This window comes from Heterocephalus glaber, unplaced genomic scaffold (assembly GCF_053883595.1).
Source record: "Heterocephalus glaber isolate CG9 unplaced genomic scaffold, H.glaber_assembly_v1.0 deba00001572, whole genome shotgun sequence".
NCBI lineage: Eukaryota > Metazoa > Chordata > Mammalia > Rodentia > Bathyergidae > Heterocephalus > Heterocephalus glaber.
In genome coordinates, this window is record NW_028258357.1 from 14,777,916 (window position 1) to 14,804,292 (window position 26,377).

At 38.4% G+C, this 26,377-nt stretch overlaps 1 protein-coding gene across 15 annotated transcripts in view; it reads left to right on the plus strand.

The window, feature by feature from the left end:
• The window catches only part of Cfap54 (cilia and flagella associated protein 54), a 338,714-nt gene that overhangs the window by 145,039 nt on the left and 167,298 nt on the right, over window positions 1-26,377 (plus strand). For all 15 annotated transcript variants that reach the window (XM_087192632.1, XM_087192626.1, XM_087192630.1 and 12 more), the window contains 9 exons: window positions 2,900-3,011; window positions 3,355-3,455; window positions 7,314-7,544; window positions 9,472-9,614; window positions 11,611-11,789; window positions 13,053-13,280; window positions 20,290-20,513; window positions 20,609-20,744; window positions 24,020-24,128. In XM_087192632.1, the coding sequence (XP_087048758.1) occupies window positions 2,900-3,011; window positions 3,355-3,455; window positions 7,314-7,544; window positions 9,472-9,614; window positions 11,611-11,789; window positions 13,053-13,280; window positions 20,290-20,513; window positions 20,609-20,744; window positions 24,020-24,128 (1,463 nt within the window). The remainder of the gene's footprint in view (window positions 1-2,899; window positions 3,012-3,354; window positions 3,456-7,313; window positions 7,545-9,471; window positions 9,615-11,610; window positions 11,790-13,052; window positions 13,281-20,289; window positions 20,514-20,608; window positions 20,745-24,019; window positions 24,129-26,377) is intronic.

Genomic DNA, 26,377 nt, shown 5'->3' on the forward strand with positions numbered 1-26,377 from the left:
GAAGTAAATGATGCTGAGAAATCATACATAGCAAATGTACCCGAAGAAGCAGTTATAGATGAATTCTCAGCTTTAAAAGTTTCAGTTACAAAACAAGAAAGGTAAAGCTAGATTTTAACTTTTATCAAGTTCAAGAAATTAGAGAAATAAAACAAATCTAAGAAAGCAAGAAGAGAGAATAAAAGCTGAAATTAATTAATTATAAATTAAAGACAGCCTAATTGATAACTAGTAGAACTGGCTCTTTAAGAATATGATAAAATAGATAAATTTCTGGAAGCATAATAAGAAAATGAGAAAAAAATAATCCAATGAGAAAGTAATCACAAATTTGGAAGTAGCTAAACAAATATTAAGTAATAGTATATAAAATTTCATGTTAATAAACTTAAAAATCTAGTTAAAAGTGAAAAATTTGTAAGGGAAACTAAAAATTTGAATAGCTCAGAAACTTTTAGGGTAAGTCATATTTTTAAGAAATGAAATTTTTAAAATATAAAACCTTTAAAACATGGGTATGAAGTTTCCTAGTAAAATGAGTACAGTGGCTCTGATAAGAGAGCCATTTAAAAATGAATAAAAATGTAGAAAATAATGGATCATACTTGTTTAGCAGTACGTAGATGCAAATGTCTAGAATAAAATACTAGCATGTAAGTGCAGCTACATGCTAGTAGAAAATGTAGATTTTATTCTCCATGCAAATATAGCCGGAAATCTGAAAACATGGTTATTGCCGATAGTTGAAAGGAGGCTTTAGGAAATGCTAAAAAGTCAGTCATGGTGACATTCAACAATCATTCCTGGACAATTGGAATCAAAATAAGCACTATAACAAGGAAACATATTATTCCTTCTGTTATTTAAGCCTGCTCTGAGGGTTCTTGCCAGTGCATTAAGAAAAGTAACAGAAGGACCAGGGATTTAACTCAGTGGCACCGCGCCTGCCTGGCAAGTGCAAGGTTCTAAATTCCATTCCTGGTGCCCCTCCCCTGCAAAGTAATAGAAGTGAGAATTAGATCTTTCATGATTATCACATCACAGAATTTCGAAGATATTTGTTAAATCAATTCCACAGTGAGGTATTCTGAAAATGGGGATAATTTGCAAAAAATTATTTTAAATTTAAAGATAGTTACCTGAAAACCCGTTAACTAATAATGGAAGTTTGTAGGATGGTTACATGAAAAATCAGTAGCTTTTCCATACCAGCTAGAAAATATAATGGAAAGATGATCCCATTTCTATGGAATACATGATTAAATATATCAGGAATTGTGAAAGACTTAGACTAATATGAAGAAGATGAAAATGTATACTGTGAGGAAAAAAGAGATTTGAATAAATGAAGACACAGCCCAGTACTTGATGGGCAGAAAGAAAGAATAAAGATTTCTGTTCTTTTCAAATTAGTCCATTAGTTTAAATTCCAATCAGATTCTAGATGGGTGAGAATGAAGAAAATTATTTGAAAAACACAAAGAACCAAAAAAGAGGAGTTTGTACTGTCAGATAAAATATAATGGGGTTGTACTTGTGAAATAACAGGTAGAGAGACATTTGGACTCAGTTGCAGAAAAAGGCATTAATATAAGTAATCAAAGCAATGGAAAAGCCATGAAATAAAGGGTCAGTAAATGCTCACTACATAAAAATTTAAAAATGCTGTGTATCAAAACACACCATAAACAATAAGGAGGAATTTGGTATACTTGATGGATGAAGGGTTTGGAGCTCATGGAGGAGAATGCTGAGATTGTTGACACAATGGTAACCGGGTATATACATTTTCAATGCCCTCGCCATCCCATCTCTGTCTGGAATAACGTAGCAACTGTCAAGCACTGGGTAACGTGGAAGAAGAAGGGCGTAGGGTGGGAAAGGGTAGGGAACCAGGCACAGGGTGCAGGTTATGAAGGGTGAGCCCCTACATCCCCAGCAGTCCTTGGTCAAGCTTTCTAGCTTTGCCACCCAAGACATCTGCCAAAATGAATGTCAACTTACTGGAGAGTGTCTTGGAATTGCTGCCACTGGGCGGCCACAGGTCCTTGCCAACCACAGGATCCGTAATCATCTTCATAAAAGTTGAAGAGGCCAATTACCGCGGGGCCCAAGGCTAGTGTAAATCACAGCATGTTCCAACCCTCGGAGATAGCCAGCCAGACTCACCCAGTTATTTCTGTGCCTCTAAAGTTTTTGGCTCTCATTTGTCATGTTATAGCAAGATTTTGCTGTATCTGGCACATACTAAAAGAAATGTAAATTCCAGGACATATACAAATGCCAGCAAAATTCCACAGTAGTATTAATAGGACAGTGAGAGACTACAGTATTTGGAAAGGATGGGTTCACTGGAGTATATAATTGAGAAAATCAGGTTTAAGAACTCCTGCAGATGACTGAGGGGAGGGAGGAAGTTTACCATACATCTGAAATGCTTCGTGTCTACTGGTATCCAGAAAGCAGTCGTGGCTGGGAGTTTGCACAGTATGCAACTAAAAAGATGGAAATTTGTTGGAAATAAGAAAGTTTGTGTAGGGTCACTCTGATACAGATTTCATCTCAGTCATAAAGGGAAGTGTCCATATTACTGTATTCTCAGTGGAGTTCTGTTGCACCTAGATTATGCCTTCACCCCCTCCTTTTCCTATACCCAGTAGATACATTGCTACAATTGCATTTTATACTGTGATTTACACTTTGCTCTTTCGAGAGGCCCGCAGTTCCTTGATGAAGAGAGACCACTGTCTAATTTATGCATGGGACACAAGCAATCCTGGCTATCTTTCTTGAATAAATTCATTGATAATATTCATTAAAGATTTATTAATTTGGGGTAGTTTTGTGAATTTTTGCAAATCGTTTTGATCAACTTTTATCTTTTTTTTGTTTTTAAAAGGAGGAATGAATCCTTACTTGGAATAAGAAAACTGAAAATTAAGGACAGTGCTATTGGTGGAAAGACCAGCACACATTCAAAGTTCAAAGCTACAGCGGTAGAATTTGGAACAGTGAGTTTCCTATGAATTTTGAATTTTAAATTAATGAAGTGATTTTAAGAGATCATGTATTTAGAGATGATTTGCTATATTTTAATTTATTATAATATAAAGAAGTATCAACGAACAATTTTATAACTATAGTACATTATAAATTCTTAGGTTATATATTTTTTATATCAGATTGCTTTGTAGGGGTACTTCTATTAATTTTGATAGTCATTGTAATGGAAGGATGTAAAGAAACCACTTTGTTTCAATGTCAAGAAGTAAGCATTAGGATATGAGTAAGTTATAATTTTGTGTTCAAAGTTTAAATTTAATTTGTAACATTTTTGTTATTTCCACTATTAAGAGTACAGAAATGATATCAAGGAAAAGAAATAAAAGAAAGGAAACTCTAAGAGATTTTTATTCCAAAAATCCATCCATTCTCGAATTGGCAGAGTCTGAAAGGTATTAATTAATTAATTAATTAATTCAAAAAAGTTGACTTGTGGGTTACTATGTAGTTTGGGTACTAAGGATACACTGGTGAACCAGATGGATAAAATCAGTGTCCTCTGTGAGTTTGTACATGAATGAAAGAACACAGTACCCAAGTAGACAAATGATATGCTATAGGGTCATTGGCTCCAGTGTAATTGGTGGAGGTAACAGTTCAGACGGGTGGTCAGGAGACCAAGTTATAAGTTATTTTTAATAATCATAGGATATGATCTTCTTTAAAATTTTTTAATTGATACATAATATTTGCACATATTAATAGGATACAATATAGAAATTCAATACATGTATACAATGTGTAATGACCAAATCAAGGTACATCTAGCATTCCCACCTCCTCAAACATTTATCATTTCTATGTGTTGAGAGCCTTTAGTTATTTTGAGACATAAAACATGGGTAGGCTGTTATCTTACTATGTTATAGAACAAATTTCTCCTACCTAACTGTATTTTGGTATCTATTGCCAAATGTCTTTGTATTGTTCCTTCCTCATACCCATGCTGGTCTCTAGTGATCTGTATTCTACCCTCTTCTCTTATGAAATTTCCTTTTTTTAGCTTTCACAAATGAGTAAAACAGGTGGTTTTTGTCTTTCTGTGCCCATCTTATTTAACACGATGTCCTTCAGTCCCTCTCATCCATGTTGTCCCAAATGACAAGACTGCACTTTTGTTTCATAACTGAGTAATATTCCATTGTGTATATATACCATGTTTTCTTTATCCATTCATCATCAGTGGGCACGTACATTGGTTCCATAGCTTAGCTATTATGAATAGGGCTGCAATAAACATGACTGTACAGGAGCTCTTTGACATAATGATTTCGTTTCCTTTGGATATATACCCAGTAGTGAGATTACTGGATTTATATGATCATTGCATTTTTTGTTTATTGAGAAGCCTCCATATGTGTACCATTATGCTATGTCCTAATGTTCTTGATCATAAAACTTAGGGCAAAATGTTTAGTTTCTATTTTTATGAATACACATGATTCTTGTACATTCTTTATATATATCTTTTCTTTATTATATGTGTTTCTTTATATTTCTAAACCAGTATATATATTCAGCTCTATCTTTAACAAAATCACAATAGAATTTTTCTTGCTTAGTGATTTTGATCTTAATTGCTACCACATAGATAGTAATAGAACCACTTCTTTATTTTTGTTTGAATTCACCTATTATCACTTTGATTATTCCTTCATTTTAGTTACTTAAACTGTAATATACTTTAGATGAAACCATTTATTAAATAGTTTATTCTGTTGTCACTATCACTTTTGTCAATTGGCATATATACATAGTTTTTGTCACTTAGCAAAACTTTATACTACTTATTAAAAATTACTAATGTTTATTTGGAAACAAATTGACATATCATTAAAAACAATGAAACAACAGCCAAAGTCCCAGAAGCATCTAAATAAAAGGAAGTGATGCACAAAATCTAAAATAGTTTGAATTGAATGATAATGTAAAAAGTGCATATTGAAAGAGGAAGCTTCTTTCTTTTATTTTTATTTTGAGACAGTCTCACTAAGTCACTAAGTTGCATAGGCTGGCTTAAACTTGCCATCCTCCTGTCTCAGCCTCCCAGTGTGCTGGGATTATAGGCCTGTACCACCATGCTCAGCTCTCTATCTACTTCTGAGTTAATATCACACCTTCATTCTTTGGCTTTAAATTAAATCTTGCTGTCTGACAGAAAATTTCTCTCTAGCATTTTTTTTCTTCATGCGTGTCTTGGATAATTTTCTATAAAATAGTTTAGAATAGCTCGTTGGATAATACAAAAATTCTATTGTGATTTTGTTAAAGATAGAATTGAATATATATATATATATATATATATATCTCCTGGTTTAGAAAGTTTTGTTTTTGTTTTTTACAACAATGAGTCTTTCTATTAGTAGATGAATTACATTGTTAGGTCTTATAATATCTTATAATACATCTCTGTGATTTTCTCCCTAAAGGTGTATGCATCTTCTGTTAGTTACACTGAACACTAAGTTTTGGAATTGTTGTACATGGTATTTTAAAATTACATTTTGAATTCTTCTGTTCTTTGCATAGGAATATAATTGAATTTTGGCAAACGTCTTCTAAACGTTGATAATTTATTCATAGATACACATTTCTGTATGGGTGGTACAGTGTGGACAGACATGAAACTTTGCTTATTCCTTTGTAATGCTCAAGCTTCTTATTTCCTTTCCTTGTCCAGCTCACAGTCTAGGGCCTCAGAGTTAATCTTGAATAGTTTGTGATAGTGGCCTTCCTTCTTAACATGAATTCTAAAGACCTTTTTTTCAGATACTTAGAGATTTATGTGCAGTTATAAGCAGCTGACCTGCCATGCCCAGTTTCTTAAAGGCACACAACTGTGACAGCCAGGAAATTGACATTGACACTGTCTAATGACATCCAGATCATAGCAGTTTTGCATGCATGCGTCTATGTTTAGTTCTGTGCAGTTTGCAGAATTGGTGTGACCATAGCGATAGATCTGGTTGTTGGAATGCCCTGAATGTTAAGATTAAGAACTGCTCTGGAGACAGAAGGAGAAGCATTCCCCTTGCTCGGTGGGCCTCTGCCTGTTAACGCCTTGACAGGCCTCCTGCAGAGATACCAGGAACTGACGAAAATGTTAGAAATGAAATTTGAACTCCTCAGCACTGAGGTACTCAGAGGAAGCTGTCCTCTCCCTCACTCCCAGTCTGTGTCATCTCCAGTGGTGGGGAAAACAGAGTTAATCCTGTTGGCCCTTTCGGCCTTTTGAAGAGGAATGGCCTCCTCACAGAGGGACAAGATTAATTTTTATTTTAGAAATTGTATTTTAAATTTTCATGCTACTTATTCAAATATTCATGTTTATTAGGAAACAAATCGACATGTCATTTAAAAAAATGAAACAACAGCCAAAGCCCCAGAAGCATCTAAATAAAAGAAAGTCATTCACAAAATCTAAAATATTTTGAATTGAATGAAAACGTAAAAAGTGCATATGGAAAGAGGAAACTTCCTTCTTTCTTTTCTTCCTCAGGTTTACTTTCCTGTTGTAAAAATCCCCTTCCCTCCCTCCCTCCTTCCTTCTCCTCTTCGTTCATTCAGACTCTGTATAAGCACAGTCAGTGGAACAGACTATCACTCACAGTACAAAACAGACTGGTAAAATGTTTTGAAGAAATGATACGATGTCCCATACACAACTATCTACAGAAATAGTTGGACTACGCTGAGTTTTGATAGGAATGATTTTTTAAAAATCAAATATACATTATACTTAAAAACTGAACTATTGTATAAAATTTGATTTTTTTCTGGAGTGTATCACAGTCATTTCATCTATATTTGACTGATGTTATATTTCCTCTAGAGTCTAACAACATTAGACAAAATTTTGCTCCATTGGTGTTTTCCTTAAGGACCAATATACAGAGAAATGATGTTTTTGTTTAATATTGAAGTTAGTTGATGAATGTGAATGTTCCATCATAATGTATTTGCCTAGTCCCAGTGGCCCTTGGCTTATGGAAAAGAACTCTGGCTTGAGCTGAAACATTAGAAAGAGTTGAAGGCGATATGTTATGTCCTTGTCCCTGGTGCTTATCATCGTGTCTTCTCTTCTACCCTATTTCACCTTTTTAGCACTGAGGAAATGATAAACAAGCCAGAAACATTTGTGTAAAGACAGTCAAGTGACTTCTTGATTTATTTTGTACAAATTGGAATCATTCTTTGTTATTTAATGTTTAGAAGTTTTTGTGAAATTTCAACACTTTCTCTCTTGGCAGACACAAGAGACCTGATGTTAGGAGAATAGCATATTATTGCCTGACGGAGTACTTGAATCCGCTAATACTGAATTATGCTAGAAGAAACAGGTTTCACCAAATATTTCTTGAGGAAATGCCCTGGAGAGCACAGATGAACTTGTATTTGGCAATTACACATTTTCACTTGTTTTTACAAAGGCTAGGGGAGCGTATGAAGATGAAGTTTGGCATTTCACATGTGATGGTCAGGTATAGTGTATTATTGTTAAATCATGATTTCTAAGTCTCATGAATATGGATTATATATTTGTAAGTTTGAGCCTCAATCTTCATGACAATCGAATGAGCTTTACATGGTGTCTATATTTTTATATTGGTGCATGTCTTAATTTTTTGGTTTGGAACCTTTTCCAAACAAGTGCTAGATACACATGCTCATGATGTGCCAATTTGCTTGTATCTTGAGTATATTTGTTAGCCTGGCTTTCAGTGCAAGGGTAATTCTGTAATAACTGTAGATATTGGTAGGAATTAGGGAAATTTTGGTTTTACTTAGAGGTGTATTTGAAGCCTCTGTAAACAGAGATCATATTTTCTCATATAATGTTACTTTTCCATCATTAAATCCAACAGACATTTTTGAGCTCTCATTGAGTATCTTTGGCTCAGTTATTATGGGAAATAAAAGTAGATCTGTACATGATATGGAATTCAGTGGAACCATTAAAAAGGTGATTTAGAGGCATTCATTTAAAAAGAAATGCATTTTAGATACAGGGTACTGAGGTGGATGTGATGGGTATGCAAAGATGATTCTCTCTCTCTCTCTCTCTCACACACACACACACACACACACACACACACAAGACTGGTAGGATATATCACTAATGTTCACGAATAACTATAATTAATGGTAGAAGGTCAAGTAGACCTAAAGTCATCTTTGTTACTAGACAGAGCCTTCCTCTGACCAGACCTAACAGGAACAGTTTCATGGGGAGGGGCCAGCAGCCTGGATCTTGCTGGATAGGCAGGTCTCAGAAATGTGCAGATAAGGAAATGGACATTTCCTAGTTAGAAGAGTACCAGTCAGAACCCAGCTGGGAGACACAGTATGAGAACCCCCAATAGTTGGACCAGAATCTAGGGTATGTGAAGGAAAAACAAGTCAGTACCAGATCATTGAGGATCTTCAATTACTATTAAATCTGAGCTTTATTTTATATACAGAAGGAGACTGTTGAGGGTTTTTGAGCAGGACTATGATACGAAATTTCTCTAGGAGCAAAATATCAAATAGATCAAAGGGATGAAAGACTGGAGACAGTGCTATGAACTAAGAGGGCATTTATTTCAGTAATCCAGTTGGCAAAAATACAAATTGAAATCTACAGTGAACTTGGTTGTAATGTCTGTTTCTGCAGAACTCTGGTTAAAATCACGGGCAGGCAACCTTCACAAAAACTTTTCCAGATAGTTCTCTTTCCTGTGTGGACTAGAGCAGATCTACATTCAAGAAGGAGTTAGCTTTCCAAAGTGACCATTCGCGGAGCTGTGATGCAGGGCTTCCTTGCTGCTTTCTGGACACTGAGAGGTCTCTTTTGAGTGTCTGGTTATACGTGATCAATTATGCACGATCCCCTGACAGCACAATAAGACAATGTCTGATTTGTGTCAGCACATAGATCCTGGTGCTCAATTTAATTTCATTAAAACTGTTAATGTATGCCCAGTAATTAGTTTATTAATGAATTAAATTTTGGAGGATTGTTTACTGTTTAGGCCTTAAAAAGAAATAACAGTGAGTATGAATACATTGGTCTACACAGTAGGCATTTTTTATTGGGTTGTGTTTAAATCAAGTGATTTTAAATTGACATAAATGATTGCCTCAGAGCCCATAGTGCGAGTATAGATCTCTTATTCCCATTTTCAAGGGCACTTTCAGGGAAATAGATATTGATGGTAAAATTCCTAAGAGCCAGGTTACACTGTATAATTTAAAAAGTTAATGAGAAAGTGTTTTGCTTTGATTAAGTGCCAAAATACTTGATGACCTAAAATTTGAGAACATTCAGTCACAAATGTTTTAAAAATAAAAAATAGATTGTATTTGACAGATTTAATTCAATTTTGCTTATATTGTTTTTTAATGTGATTTTTTTTCCCTTTGCAGTTTCCGATCATGTGATCCTAATTTATTCTCACTGTATAATTCAGGAACAGTATTACCAACAGGAAAAATGACTATAGAAAATTGTAAAGCAATGCTTGATTTCCTTCTTACAGCTAAGAAAAGAAAAGCCAACTTACCGTCAGGTAAAAAAATGTGTTGATTTACTATCAGATTGCCTGTAGGTTTTTATTCACTAACACACACACACACACACATACACACACACACACGCACACACATTGTTATGGTTTAGATCTAGACTGTCCCCCAAAATACTCATGAGCTCAGAGGTGAGGATTTGGGGGGGGTGGCGATTGGATTATGAGACTAAAGAGCTGTCAGTGGATTCCTCCACTGATGTGTTCAGAGCTGAGTGTGCTGGTAGGAGGTGGGGCCTGGTTGGAAGAGGTGGATCACTTGGAAGGTGACCTGGAAGAGTGTATCTCCCTCCCCAAATCATCCTTTCTGTCTCTGTTTCCTGCTTGCCAGGAGGTGAACAGATTTCCTCCTTAGCCCCTTCCACCATCCCTTTCCTGCTTTGGAGCCAGCCAACTATGGACTGAAAATGAGAGGCAAATAAACCTTTCTTCCTTTAAGTTGTGAGTGTCGAGTATTTTGTCCTAGTGACAAAGTAACACACACACACACACACACACACACACACACACACACAGTCACAACCCCCCCCACAGAAACCAGACTTATAAAGGTACACATGTTATTTTCCCAAAACCCAGCAATTTAGTTGAGTTTTTGAGTTTTGATGTTTTAAAGGAAATTTTTATATTTGATATAAAAATCTATATAGGATCATATATTTGGAAATATCTATTTTTTGTTTCAACCTAAACCAATTTGGCTGTTCAGCAAATGCAATGCTTTTTTGTTAAATATTGGCAGCTTCCAGTAGTTCAAGGCTGGTCAAGACTTGGTATCAGGTGTCATATTTTAGTGGAAGTAATTCTCTAAGTAGATTTCCTCCAACATACCAAGACAAACAGGCACAAAAAGAGTCGTAATAACTTATTTGGTAGTCAGGGCAGTCCCCTCTTGTCCTTGGATCTCCAGCTAGCACCTTCTATGGAAACTCACTCCAGGACATGTACAATGACATTATGATGAGCACACCAAGAAGTGTTTTTATCTGCTATAGTGTGGTGGGCTCTGGGTGGTGGAGACGTGTGAGAGAACAGATGTCTCTATCTGGGTGCTGCACTGATGACTGTCATTTGCCAAATTTCACTGACCTTATACCCCTTCCTGCAAAGATAATAGAGCCTGGACACTATTCCTAACCAGTAATCTATCTTGAGTGCTGCACATTTCACAAATAAAATTTTGTTTCTAATATCTTTCTGCTAATATAAACCCACTTATATAGACTTTTAAAAGTAATATCATTTTACACATTGTTCAACTTATTGCTTGTCAGTGTTCTTGGTATGCTTGTTCACTACCCCAGTAGTGCTGATTCCTGTTGAATGCTTAGCATGATTTCTGATAGCTCCTAGGGTATAGATTAGTTTTAACTGGTACCTGTACACCATACAATGCATATTGAAGTATTTGAAAGTACATTCCATAGATATAGAATCTAGTTTTTGTATATAGATTATAATATGTATTCCCGAAGGTTCTTTTTCTTTTTTGTAAATGGGCTCCTGGCTTATGACCCATCATGAAATTGGCAATAGGCTCTTCTGCTATTGACATGTTATTTCATGCAGAATCGGAAGAGAAGGCTGATGGCAGGGGAAATGGTCCTGTTGGATGCCACACCACAGGGCAACAAAGGGCTGGGTTCCTGCACCCCCAACTCAGGATGCTGTTCACATGCTGTGTCTGTGTCCCAGTAATGGCCTGCTTGAGGGGAAATGAGGAGCAGTGGGATCCTGTCATTGTTCCCCCCAAAACATGTTCATTCCTTCATCTACATTATTCCTTTTGCCTTCGCCTTTGTCTCTACATTTTCCATCTCTCTACATTTTCCGATGGCCAAATACTGGTGGTTCTGTTTTTTCTCCAAATTTAAATATTTGTTACCTGGTTTACTTATTTGATGCTTTTCACCTATTGGGTTTTCTGGGACTTAATTCTTTGTTTTTAATCATGTTGTACCTTATTTTTTTTTAACTGTAGATGCTGCAGAATTTTCTACATTTACTAATTCCAAAAGCAGTGAAGAAAATATGTCCAAGGCACAAACATTTCATGACTCTGACTCTCAGTCAGGTGTTAGTGGCAAAGAAAAGGACCGAGCACCAAATTTGAGACTGGATTATTTTATGAAAATCTTTTTATACTGCAGGAGAGCAATGGTAATGTATCTCATATAGTAGACATAGATCTCAGCCCATGAACCAGGCATGTAAGATATGTTGTATCTTAGGTATACATAATTGGAGTTTTGATGAGATCTCATCTTGCTGCATTTAGCCTCAGCCACTTGGGCGGTTTGTCTCCTGCCACAGTACTGTGGTTAAGTTGTCAGAGAGGAGTGTGCTTCTTTGGTCATCTGCCATGCATCCATCTCAGAGAGTGAATGCCCTTTGTCCCTCACCATGAAGGTTCTGTGACTATGCATACATCCCTGCTGTTTTTGTTCCACATGTAGGATGCGGAACTCGCTTGTGAGATCAAAGGTTCCTTTCTGGGGTCTTGATGTCTCCTGAGATATCAGCTTTTCTCTCTATTCTAACATAAGCTGAAATCATTGTAGGCTACAGAAAGCTCTGCCCCTGTCCCAGCCACTTGGTTCTATTGGCCACTTACGTCTTCAATCCAGTGATTTTCTCTCTTCTTTCTAAATGTTATGTACTGGATTGTTAAATGTGAAATTGGAGTCAGTAGTTGTAATGAAATCTGGAAGGGCATATATTTCCAACCTCTGAAGAGGCAAGGAGAACTCTATCCTTTTTAGACAAGAAAAAGAACACTTATGCTTCCATATCCTCCATGGAGTGGACAAAGTGTTTTGACAAAATGTGATGTAAACCCAAAGATTGCCCTTTGACCATGAATATGGAATCCTATTCTCCTTCCCACCAATTCCTTCTCCCAGGGGCCTGGAATTGCTAAGCCCTGACCACCTGTGGAACTGAGCTTTTCATATTCCTGCTCTTCTTCCATCTCTGCTCTGTTGTCTTCAAGGCATGGGACTTCTTCCCTCCTTAGCTTTCAGTTTGCCCTCTGTCCTTTGTACTTGCTGCTCTCTTCCCAACATCCCCACCACCCCGTCCTCGTGACTCATTCAATTCAATATTCAGGTCCCTGCTCAGATCCCTGGGGTGAAAGTTCTGCTTTGCCACTTAGTAGATTGATGGTCACAGACAAGTTAGGACATGCCTTCACTTCCTCTCTGCGTAGAGTATGAATGCACAACTGTGTCCCGGGAGTTATCATTGGAATCAAATGAGATAATGCAAGTTAGTATCTTACCACACATATAAATCTGCCACGTACAAATGGCACATAATAGATGGTGTTATTTTTATTATTGACATAAGATTTGCAGAAAGCTGACGTTTTTCAGAGATCTATAACTTTTGGATCCTTGGGGCCTTTTGAATGTTGTGTCATAGGTTCTCGCCCATCGAGGTGGCTACTGGACTCTGCTTCAGAACTGCTGTCGGGCCCTCTGGAACTTCACTCAGGAGCTGCAGATACTTCTTAATCAGGCAGTGGATTTGTATAAGACATTTCCTGTAAGCCAGGATGGTTTCCTCTGTACCTCTGTCTTACCATTCTATTTGGGAGCAGAATTACTTATTGACATGTTAGTACAACTACAGAATACCAGTTCTATTAAGGTAAAGCTATTCTGGCAATTACTTTTATTGTATTCAATTAAGAATATGTTTTCCATGTAGCTTGGAATAAGTAGAAATTGGTAATTTCCTTGGGTTCCCATTTGGGAGGTGTGTGTGTGTGTGTGTATGTATGTGTAATTTCTTGGCTATTATTATTTTGTTCACAATATACGGCTTGCATACATGTTCAAAATAGTAAGATATTTAAAAATATTTTAGCTTGAACATTGCATTTGTTAATGAGAAAGGAAAATAAAATGTACTGAGTTCAACTCCTACATAAAATAACCTTAGTGCATTTAATCTACATAACAATCTTTTTGATGGTAGAGAAACACTGGCAGATTCCGAGAGAGAGATAGTTCAGATTATCAGTCAGTCCTTACTCCTACTTGAAAATATAGGGCAATAATAGCACAAAAGACAAGGTGAATTAAATAACTCAATGAACAAATAATAAAAAAAACTTACCTGATTAAAAAGGGGACATAGACCTAAAGAGACATTATTCAGAAGAAAACATAAATGCCCAAAAGGTATATGAAAATGCTTGCTCAGTATCACTATTCATCAGTGATGAATGCATCAGCAAATGCAAGTCAGAACCAGGTTGAGACAGCAGCTCAGGTCAGTTAGCACAGACATTATCAAAAAGACAAAAGGTAATAAGGCCTAGCCAGGAGGCAGAGGAAGGGCAACTCTTCCACACTGGCAGAACTGTCCATTAATTCAGCCATTGTGGAAAATAGTCCACATGAAATATGTTTGGTTATACCAACTTGCCTGTAAACTTCTACTTTAAATTCATCAGCCTTTAGTTTCTGAACTGTAGCCTCCATTAGGATTTTGTCCATGGTTTTGCTTTTACAGTGCTAGGTAGGGGCCCTGTTCCCCAGCAGACACAGTGGCCATTCGGATGAAGAGCTGCACACGGCAAGGGGTATGGGAGGGGAGCTGAGTGTCCCGCTCTACTCTCCAGGACCTCAGCGATCTGGAAGCCCCTAAAACAGAAATTTAAAATATACTCCGGACAAGCGGGCTTGGGCAGCTTCCTGGTTGTTGAACACACTGGTGCATATCAAGAGGGTGCTCGGTCCTGATTCCAGGGAAAGGGAAGGGAAACCGAGTCTGGGACTGGCCCAGACCTCGCCCTGTCGGCCTCTCCATGTGGCTGTTCGTGGGTTGTGTTTTTTGTCACAAATCTGTGATCGCAGTGCACAGTGCAGGCTTTCAGTGAGTTCAGTCACCCTAGAGAGTTCCCACCCGAGTTCCTGGCTGGGCAGTCGGAGAGCGAGTGACCCTGAGACCCCGGGCTGGGCAGTTTCGTGGAGGGGGAGCCCATGCACCCACAGGTGTCTGACCTTGACTCTGGGCAGCTTCAGAACTGGAGTGCACACCCCTGGGGGACCGACAGGGGGCGCGAGCACATGTGCCTTCCCCCAGCGGATGGCCCACAAGGCCAAAGGCGAGTCTTAATAGAATTTAGAAGGGCCTGCTCTTTGGTGAAGACAGAATTCAAGTACCAACAGATGTACGGAGAACAGTCTCCAAATATCAGGAAATTAAACAATGCAATTTTAAGTAAGCCATAAGCTAGAGAACAGAACACAAGAGAAGTTAGAAAATGTTTAAAGCTGATGTTAGAATGCTAGTATTTTTGGGACTCAGATAAATCTGTGCAGAGGAGAAAAGGCACAGATTTAAATGCCTGATAGAAAAGAAGAAAGCACCCACCTATAGGAGCTAGAAAAAGAAGAAATTAACTTCAGTGTAAGTAGAAAGAAGAAAGGGCGGGCTGGGGATTTAGCTCAGTGGTGCTGCTGCCTGCCTTGAAAGCGAAAGGTCCCGAGTTCTATCTCCAGTACCAAAAAAAAAAAAAAAAAAGAAGAAGAAGAAGAAGAAAGGGCATAAGAAAAACATGAAGAAAATGGTAAGAGCAGAAACCAGTTAGATATAAAGCAAAACAAAAAGAAACCCAAAAGAAAAAATTAATAAGGTCAAAAATAAATATTTTGAAAGGATTATTAAAATGGATTACTGCTAAGAATAATGATAAAAAACAAAAATAAAAAACCACAAATTCCTGATGTTGAGTGTGGTGGCCCAGGCCTGTTATCCTAGCCCTCGGAAGGCTAAGGCAAGAGGATTGCTGCAAGTTTGAGGCCAGTCTGGACTATACAGTGTGTTCAAGGCCAGCCTGGACTACATAGTGAGACCCTGTCACAAAAAACATGAAACAAAACAAACACCCACCCTCAAACAAAAACAAAACAACAACAGCAAAAAAAAAAAAAAAAGCCCACAACAAATTCCTAGTACCAGAAATTAAAGGTAAATGTAACTATAGATCCTATAGATAGTAAATGAAAAATAAGGGAATACTGTGATCAATTTTTACTAACAACTTTGGTAACTTAGAGGTAATGGACACACTTATTGGAAAGTACAGCTTAACAAATCTGAAACAAGAAAAAATAGAAAATATGAATTACCCTTAATGTACTAAAAAAAGTGAATTTATATAGTAATCTTTACATAAGAATATTCCAAACCCAGAATATTTCCCTGGGCAATTCTAGCAAACATACAGGAAAGAAATAAAATGTCTTCCATCAATTTTTTTCAGAAATGAGGCCAGCTGAACTTTATTTAACAGAGATATTGACAAAAAAAGTGTGAGTCAATATCCCTCACGAACACAGACAATACCACGTTAGCAAATCAATCCCCACAATATGCAGATAATGATCTAATACACAAAAATATAAAAACATGCAAATGGCGATCAAGTAAGGTTTATTCAGGAAATGTAAGGTTGAGTTTTAAAAAACAATCAGTGCAATTCACTGTATTAACAAGATGAAAGAGAAAAATCATATGGCCATGAGTCAAGTATAATAAAAGCATTTTAAAAATTCAGTGTCCATTGATGTTAAAAACTCTCAGCGGGGCTGGGGATTTAGCTCAGTGACACTGCACCTGCCTGGAAAGCGCAAAGTCCTGAGTTTGATCTCTGATACCAAGAAAACCCCCCTGGGCAGGGGATTTAGCTCAGTGGTTTTGCTGCCTGCTGCGCAAGTGCAAGGACCCGAGTTTGATCCCTGGTACCAAAAACAAACAAAAAAACAACAACAAAAAAACCCCCAAAACCAAAAAACCTCAGCAAACTAGGAATAGACAACATCTTTCTTGGGAGGGGTGGAGAAATGTTGGTCAGTGTACACCAAGTCTCAGGAGCAAGCTCTAGTGTGCTATCGCACAGTACGTGAACTCTAGATAACAGGAGTGTACTACACATTTCAAAAGGCTACAGGAAATGGGTTTGAAAACGTTCACCATAAATGATGTTTGTGGAGACAAAAATATTTAATGTGACTTAAACATTATGCAGTGTATATATGTATGAGACATGTTGTGGTACCCCATTAATAGATACAACTTTTATGTGTCAGTTAAAAATTAAATTGAAAAGAAATCAGCTTTCTCAACTTGAAAAAGAGATATCTACAGGTGTCAGTGCGCTTAATGGCAGATATTGCATTCTTTCCCCTAAGATTTGGAACAGAGTAAGGATGTCTGTTCATTCCTCTTTTATCCAACATTGTACTACAGTTCTTAGCCAGTATGGATTAGACAAAATAAAGAAACAAAAGAAACACAGATTAGAAAGGAATGAATAAAACTTTTTATTTGTGGACAACATGATTGTTTTATATAGTGAATCCCCACTTCTCTCTCAGGACTCTATAAAACAACGATTAGAACTAATAAAGGTACAAGATCAACATTTGAAAATTATATTTGTATATACCAGCACAAAACAATTAGAAAGTGAAAATTTAAACATAATTTCACTTAAAATATAATCCAGTGGCCGAGGATTTAGCTCAGTGGTTCCACCGCCTGCCTTGCAAGCACAAGTTCCCGTGTTCAATCCCCAGTACCAAAACCCTCCCCAAAAATATAATCCAAAATATCATATATCTAGGAATATACCTAGTGAAGCTTGTGCAGGATTTTCATATTAAAAACTATAGCACATTACAGTAAAAACTAAAGAAGGCCTAAATAAATGAGATATATAATGTTCACAAGTAGGAAGACCTAGTAAGATATCAGTTATTCCCAACTTGATTGACGGATTCAGTGAAATCCCAATGAAAATCACAACAGAAGTTTTGGCTGTATACATTGATAGTTCCTTCTAAAATTTATAAGCAAATGAGAAGAGTTGTAAATGATCAAACAAATCTTTAAAAGGAACAAATTTGGAGGGCTCACTTTGTGATTTCAAGGCCATAATAATTAGGGCAGTATCACCATAAAGAGAGATTCATCAGTGGGGAACAGATAGAGAATATAAAAATGGAACCATACATACAACAGTTTCTTTTTTAAACAGAGGAGACAGCACAATTCAAAGAGATCAAAGAAGACTGACAACTTAGCAACTCCATCATGGTCTTTCAACACTGTTTTTCACTGAAGGAAAAGGTTGATTACCTAACTTACATTAACTGTCTCACATAGTTAATGAAGGAGATTTTTTTTCCTTACAAGTACTGAGGTAATAAATGATGAAAGGATGTTGGAATTAGGACATCAGGATTTTGTGATTGGTAATGAGTGAATTGGAGGATGAACGGCATTTATGTGTACTTACCAGAAAAAAAAGGTCAAATTGGAATCAAATCACCATTTGGATCTAAAATTTACAGCAGGTATAGTCAACAAAGGAATATTTTCAATAAAATCTTAGAAATACGATCAGCAAAATACAGACTATGGGAATGTTACCGGACAGAGAAACATGTTTCTTCAGTAAAAAAGAAAAAAAAAAAAGAAAACAATGGAATATAAAAGGGGAGATAGAACCTATAGATGTAAAAGACAAGAACACAGGAAATTGCAATGTTTGGGCCCTGTTTTCATCCCATTTTGACCTAAAACACTGTAAAACATAAATTTATGAGATAATAAGGGAAATGAGAACACTATTCAGTGGCTATTCAATAATGATTTTATAGGATTTTTGCTAACCTCTTTTTTAGTAGGATTATAATATGGTTATGTTTTTGTAAACTGAATTCTTATCTTTTTGGAGAAATATATTGCAATATTTATAGATTGATTAATATAATTTCTGGGCTGTAATTTAAAGTAATAGAGTAAGTGTGTATGTCCCAAGAGTTGAGCATTGTCGAAGCTGGTGGTGAGGGCATTGGCCTCATTATATTCTTTTCTTTACTTTTGAAAGGTGTTAGAAATTTTTGTTAATACAAAGTTTTAAAGAATTACGCATGGCCCCTACTAAATCTTCAGCATTTTAGAGTCTGTCCATGACTGTGCCAGAAATCTCAATTTTCATGTGCTATTTCAAATCTCAAACTTTTTTTCCTCAATGCTTTCAGGTAATGTTGCTAAAATGAGGAAGTCAGTAGTAAATACTCTTTTCCCCTCTCGGGTTGGGATCAGTTGAGAGCTGGGTGCTGAGACAGTTGGAGGGAACACGTCGGCTTTGCTGTTGATGAACTCTGTACTGGAAGAAGTAGTGACTAGAGGGGACCCCCTTTTTCTTCACCCCAGAAAAGAACTTCCTTCATGGCACAGGCATGACTAACAGCAGAAATCTCTCTCCTTAATGATAGGGAGGGACCAGGGAATGTGATCGTGTGATCCTGCGGGTAGGCAGCCTCTGGCAGAGCAGTCACCTGGGAAGGGCCAGGTGAGGTAGGTTTGCTCTCTTGCACAATCCCCGAGAGGAGTGAAGGCCAGGGGCAGCTCCACTTGGAGGCCTTAGGCAGAGACATGGAGGGCACCCCCTGTGCGGCCTGTGCTGCTGAGGCCTTCCTGCAGAGTTGGCGGCTTAGGGGTTGAGCCCGCAATATCAATAAAAGGTCACCTAACTTACAAAGCATATCAGGTGGGCAGGGCACCATGCTAGGGAACAAGTGCTGCAGCTGTTAGCCCTGGGCAGCCTGACCTCAGGTATGCAATTGTATTTCACAGCCTGATGCCTTCCAAGGTTTTTTTTTTTTGAGACAGGGTCTTGCTGTGTAATTCAGGCCGGTCTTGAACTCACTATGTAGCCCAGGCTGGCCTCAACGGCAGTCCTCCTGCCTCAGCCTCCCAAGTGTTAGGATTATAGTCATGTGCTCCCATGCCCAGCTTCCAAGGTCTTCTAACTTTAAGGGTTATGAATCTTACTTAGCCTCTACTTTTGTTAATCCCTTTCCTCTCCCTTAATGGGATAGGAAGAAGGATTTCAGCAGGATAGGAGAATCAGGACTTGAGTTGCTCAACTGTTTTGAGCTATAAACTGACCCTCACTCGGATCTATAAAGCTTTACTTTGACTCAGAAATTTTTAGATTAGATAAATGCATCAGGGACACATGGGAAACGAGCACAATATTATAGTTAAAAGAGTGGCTACCAGTCCCAATAATTCAGGCAAAATGAGGGTTTAGAAGGCTTCCTCTTCTCAAGGAAATGGACATACAATTATGCACATTAGTCGATGTAATCAAGTTGTTAGGGAACTTCATTATTTATATATACTGGAACTTGTTTTTCCCAAAAGCTTTGGCATATTGGTTTAATACCACTACATAAATAGGTAGCAACTATATATAAAGTATAGGCCTCAAACTGTACTTTCTAATATAGTGAACATTAGCCATATGTGATTAAACTTAAGCTTGAAATACTTAAAATTAAATAAAATTAAGAGTTCAGCTGTACTCATCACATTCCAAGTTCTGCGGCCACATGTGTCTAGTGGCTATATAGAGCTATATCAAACACCGCAAATACGTTTTCATCCTCATAGAAGCTTCTATTGGATAGCACCACCTAAATTGTCAAGCTTTGATTTGCAGAATAAAAACACAGGTAACATTATCTTTTTTGTTCAGTTCTTTTTCATGCTATAATATTCATCTTTTCAGAAAAAAAGTAGGTAGTAAAATCGGAAATTAATCAAATTTTTTTTAATGTGCCATTTGCAGTCTGTTGAAGACAAAGGAGAGTTCAGTGTTCCAAGCTGTTACGGGAATATCAAATCTGATAACGGTGGATCTAGCTTTAGTTTTGAGGATCCTTTGGACGATGTAAATGTGGTTGATTTGAAATGGATCCATGACTTTGTGCTAAAATCTCTGGAAGTTTTATATCAAGTGGAAAAATGGGAAGCTCTAGTGTCACTTGCTATTCAGTTCAATACGATTTCACAGTAAGTACTGCTGCCATTCTAAGTAACAGACTTCGTCACACAGAAAGTATTTTAGCCAGCGTTTGCTTTTTAATGCATTCTTTACCCCTGCCTAGTGAGAGATACACAGAACAGGTGACACCGCTCCTGGTGTATGCCCAGCGTCAGCTTCTTCTGAGAATACAGAAGTTCAAGGGCCCAGATGTTACCCAACAACCTTGTGCAAGGTATGAGGCTGAATATGGAGAGAAGGTAAGCTCAGCTCTGTTACTCATGCAGTTGTGCATTTCTTATTGGTATGCATATAAAAACAAAGATTTAGGAATCAGAAAAGTATTACTTTTAATGAGGCATTTATCATTCAAATCAATGGACATTTTTGAAAACTTACTACTACCAGTGTTTTTCAGACAGAGGGTTAACAGTAATGAAGTCCTCGCCTACCAGAAGCTCATATTCAGGTCTGGGCTAACCATGAGGCAGAATTGGGACAGTGCCTAGAGCCCACAATATTTTTAGGGGTCCTCTATAAATGTTTTCATTGCTTTTCAAATGAGAAGAAAGTAACATGTAGGTTAAAGAAAATGTTTTAATTTTTACAATTAGTAATTTTATACTTCTATCGAAACAATCATAAAATATGTTTGATATTTTTTAAATTGGAGGCATAGGCCCATGAAGGCAAAAGTGCCCAGCTTGACTCAGATAGAGAAAAGAGATAAGTTAACATTCCCACTATTCTAACAGCCATGGAATGCCTGCCTGATCAGAGCCAGTGCATATGGCTGTGCTGTCTGTGTCCTGCCCCTTGGCCCCTGGAGTACGTGGGGCTGGAATTCAGTCCCTGCTGTGGGCTTGCAGTGCTGCCTCCTTCCATTTTCTCCCTCTTCCGGCCCAGTGGAGGCCTTGCCCCCTGCATGCTCCATGTGGTGAGTATACAGCTGAGTTCCTGCTTTGTGCAGTTTACTGTCAGAGGTTGGCGATGGGGCCAGATAACAGACTTGTAGGCAGGTAAATGGAAAGCTTTGTGATCATCATAAGTTCTCTAAAGAAATGAAATCAATCAGTGGGAAATAGGTGGGCTGGGGCAGGAGGTGGAAAGTTCAGCAAGTCCTCTTGGACGGGGCGATGCCTACTGAGAAGGGGCAGCCATACAGTGGTCTGGAGAAACAGCTGTCCAGTCCCAGGGAGACCAAGGGGAAGGGTCCTGAGGTGGGACAGCAAGAAGGTGTGGGATGGAGCAGAGAAGCGACAGGATCCAGAGAGGCGCTGTGCCTTCTGGCCTTCATTGTTGTGACTTCCTCTTCTACCAGGGTCTTGGTGTTAGTGTGCCCTCACTCTGCTCTCAGACCTCCTGCCTTCTTATCCACATGTTCTCGCTCAGCAAGCTAGCTGAGTGGCTCTAAGTGTATCTTTATGACAACGACTGTCAATTACATCTCTACTATGGACCTTTCTCCTGAGTGTTGGGTTGGAATAGCTCATGCGTGCCTCCACCAGTGAGGCTTCAACTGGAGAAGCAGGATTAGCAAGATTCCTCTCTGTCTCTGTCTCTGGATTTATTGCAAGGAATTGGTTTACATAATTGTGAGTGCTGGCTAAGCAAGACCAAGGGGAGGCCGTCAGGAGCCCCACAGGCATGGACAGAAGCTGTTATCCACAGCCGAACCAGGAAGAGAGGGCAACTGGAGGCCTGCCTGCTGTTGGCTGTGTGGAACCCTAGAGACCACTGTTGTGTTCAGGACTCACCTGATTAGGCCAGGCCCACCGAGGGTGATCTCCCCAGTTTAAATCAGTTCATTGAGAACTTTAGTTAGCATCTGCAAAACCTTTTCACAGCAGTGCCTAGGTTAGTGTTTGGTTGAAAAACTGGGATAAAGTGTGGATATGCTGCAAAATGGATGCTTCCCTCCCTTTCTTTCTCATAGATTAGCTCTAATCAAGTTGATCTCTGAAAAACTACCATGCTGCCTTGTCAGTATCATCTCTTTGGCATGAATATACTGTTCAAAGTTAGTGCGTCTCTAAGAAGCCTGTCCTGCCAAGCCCTCCTCCATTGTCAACAGCCCCATTCCTCTAGCTGCTGAGGCCAGACACCTGGGAGACATCTCTGACTCCTCTCTTGTTTTGTGCCATACTACGGATGAGCCTCCAGATCTCCTGCCCTCAAAATGCAGTCAGAACCTGACCCTTGCTCACTACTACCATCCCTCTGAGCCAATCATTGTTTTATCTGCCCAGGTTAATTACCCTGCACTGCCATCTAGGCTGGAGTCTGTTCTTCAGTGGAGCAGACAGAAAAACCCAAGCTCCACCATGTCGCATCTCTGCTTAAATCCCCACTGCGTCTTCCCACCTGACTCACAGTATCTGACCTTAGTAGAGTATACTTAGCTCGCTTAGCAGACACTGCTGTTGTGTCTGGTGACTCACATCCTGTGGCTTCAAGTTTCAACTGCTCTGTTTAACTTGTCCTTTAGGATGTACCTGCCTCAAGGTCTTGCATTTGTTGTGCCATTTGAAACACACCCCCCCACCGCCTCACACTGGGTTTCTTCCACTTTGTTCACATTTCAAATTTTTGCTGGTTGTTGCCTTCATACGGAGGCCTTTCCTCACCACCCTGTTGAAAGTTATATGCACCTTTGTTCTATTTATTGCTATAGCAGCTATAACTCTACTATAAACACACTTCATTATTTTATTTTTCTTCTTCTACTAGAATAAATTCCATAAAGTGGGAATTTTCGCTTATCTTATTCTCTGATATATGTATTATCCCTTCAGCATTTGGCACAGAGTAAGTGTTCAATAAAGATTTGTTTAATAAATGGGGAAGGAGCAGGTCAACTGGGCCTTGTTAGACCATGGGAGGAGTTTGGGATTTATTAGTCTGTTTATGTCTCACTGTGAAGGGACCCACAAAAGAAAATGAAGAAGAATGACCTGCTTGAGAAGGAAGGTTGGATTTTGAATGACAGGTTAGATCAAGGAGTGGGATTGGAGAGATAGAAGAGAGTGGTTCTCTTTAAAAGGATTTCCTTCTGTCCAAAAGTTTTCTGTTTTCAGGTATTTTACAACTTGAGGGCTCAAATATCTATTAGAAAATAAATGCTACAGAGGAAATTAGTTTTCAAAAACTTTATCTGGGAAGTTAAAATTTCCTTAATTATGTGTAGGCTGAAGAAAACCAGCCATTGCAAAAGCAGCCACTATTTTAAATATGTTTCAACTTACATAATAGAAGGTATATTTAGATTTGCGGATTTATGAAATACCAGGAAATTATATTCTAATTGCTCTGCATAATTTGCCTAATGCTCTTCCAGCTGTTCTATACAAAAGGAATATGAAAAATTACACAGCCTCGATTTCCCCCCAAAGTTCTTGTGGTGTACGCTTTCTGTCAGATTTTATTTGAAGTGTTGTTTTGTATCTCTTCATTTTGACAAATGAAAAATGAGATAAATATTTTAAGTAAGCCAAACTTTACTAAATAATATTTGTTTTGACCTTTTTTTTTTAAGATCACCTGCAGAAATTTTATGGGGAAGCAGCTGAAGATTGATTCTCCGTCCAGTGTAGTAACAGAAGCAGGCGGCACTACAGATGTACTGAAAATGCTTATCTATTCAGGTCAGAGTCAATCTTAGGTTGAACCTGAACTTTCTCTGAATGAAGGTTTGCCATTATGTTCTGCATGCTGAATCTTCCATAATTAAAATATTTGAAAAGCTCTTTTGCACGTTTATTTGAAAATAATCCCTTTGATATTTACCATCTTCCATTGCTATAGATGTCAGTTATGAGGAATTAAAACACATTTTAAAAAGTTTAATCTGTAAATTAAAGAAGAGAAATGAAAAGAAAGGAACAGGAAAATTGATGGGAAAAAGTAAAGATGGAAAAGTCTGTTGCACATCTTCCCCTGTTTTATCTCACTCGGGAACTCCTGGCTATTTGGACTCTTCCTGTTTTCTTTGTTCTGTCCTGACTCCCACAAAGGCTGCCATTTCCATAGTCAGTATATTGTAGACTGTTCTGTGGGCTCGCTCATGGCCAATATGGCGGTCTTTTAGCTAGTATGCAGGGGATGATTTGGGAATGTCATAACTTGTTTGATTTTAGTGGATAAACCCTTTCAGAATGCCTTTGGCAGTGTGACTTGAAGAAATGAGGTAAAGGAATAAAATGAAAATGTAAATAACACCCACCCTGTATTATACTTTTCTGGCTTAGGAAGAAAATGTAGGTCTTCTCTTTGAAGTGTTAGAATTCATTCTTTCACTTATCTATTGATTTTATGTGTGCATTTATGTAATAATTCATTTCATTCATTTATTCATTCATTCAAGCAGCCTATCACTTGTTCAGCAAACATTTACTGAATAGCTATCCCTATGTTTTAAGTGCTTACTAGGTACTAAGATGACAGATGAATGAGACCACCGCTCTGTTATCCTCTTTACAGTCCATTGAAAGAGTTCAGTAAATATATGAGAGATTATAATATAGAACAGTGAAATCTGTAATATTATTGTTACTGTTGCTATACACAGTAATAATTAATAGCTAGCACCTGCTTTTGAGAGACAGCTAAAAGGCAAAAATCTGAGGTTGGAAATGTGGGCAGGTGTTAGATAATAAAGTGTCTTCGAGGTCAGAAGAAAGAGGTTCAGCTTTATCTGGAGAGCTGAGGGCTGCTGGTGGAAAGGACTTAAAGAAGGAAGTGAAATGATAATAGCCATGTTCTTAAAAGGCGCCTACATGGAGGCAGGAGAGTGACTGTTTGCAACTCATATGTGAAAGTAGATATGACCAAGGCTTGGGATTGGGTGGTGAGAACAGAGGAGGGGACAGGTATCAAAGAAAGGCAGTGGAGGTTGGGCATGAGGGATGGATGGGGAAGGGAGTTCAGAGTCTCCTGGTTTCTTAGACAGATCACAATGCCTTCACACAGACAGGGAAATCTAAGGAGGCGTGGGTTAGAAGAAAAGCTTGCTTTGGAATGACGGAGTCTGCCTGGGTGATAGCTTGGTAGAGCTACCTATATACACTTGTGTATCCCCAGGAGGCCCTCAGGAGAGAGCTGTACCTTAGTCATCAATATATTGAAGTCACGCAGGGAGTTATGTGGTGTATAGACCTCAGGGTAACCTCCTGAATAGCTCCAACATTTTGAAAATTGTACCAGTCGAAACATGCTAGGGCTATAGAGCAGTAACAAATAAGCCTCGGGTTTTTTTAACACACAGGAAAGACTCTTTCTTGCTCATGCTATGGAGTTGAGTGACGTTGAGCACTTGGCTGCCTCTCATTGGGCTGGAATTTCCACCTTGACCCAACTTCCATGACTGTTTCCAAGGCAGCAGAATGCCAGTGCTACTTCTGGGGGAGCTCTACTGAGAGGCTTGTCCTGAAGGTTTGTGGGCACAGCCTTGCCAGACCACACGTGCATGGGCTTGCATGTGTTTGTGTCATGCTAAGGGCATTACATGGGTTCTCTTATTTAACTATTATGACAACTCCAGTGAAAGAATTGCACACCAGCTACTCTTACAAATGCTTTGTGAATGTAAACTTACAACCACCTAATGAGGTAGGTTTATTGTTTCCATTTTTCCAGTGAGATAAAGATGTGGTAGATCATGCACTGGCTCATAAAGCTGCTAACTAGAAAGTGACGCATATCACGTCTCTGACATTTTGTTGCTGAAGTTGCACGGCCTTGCCTACCTTCAAAGGGATGGGGAAGTGTGTTCCAGCAACTCTGTACTCAGGATGAAGAGGCATGGAGTATGCGACAAGCCCTATGACTGTCATGAGAGCAGACAGGAAGAGCAGAATGTGAAGGAGGTGGGGACACGGCCTGAGAGGTTGGACAC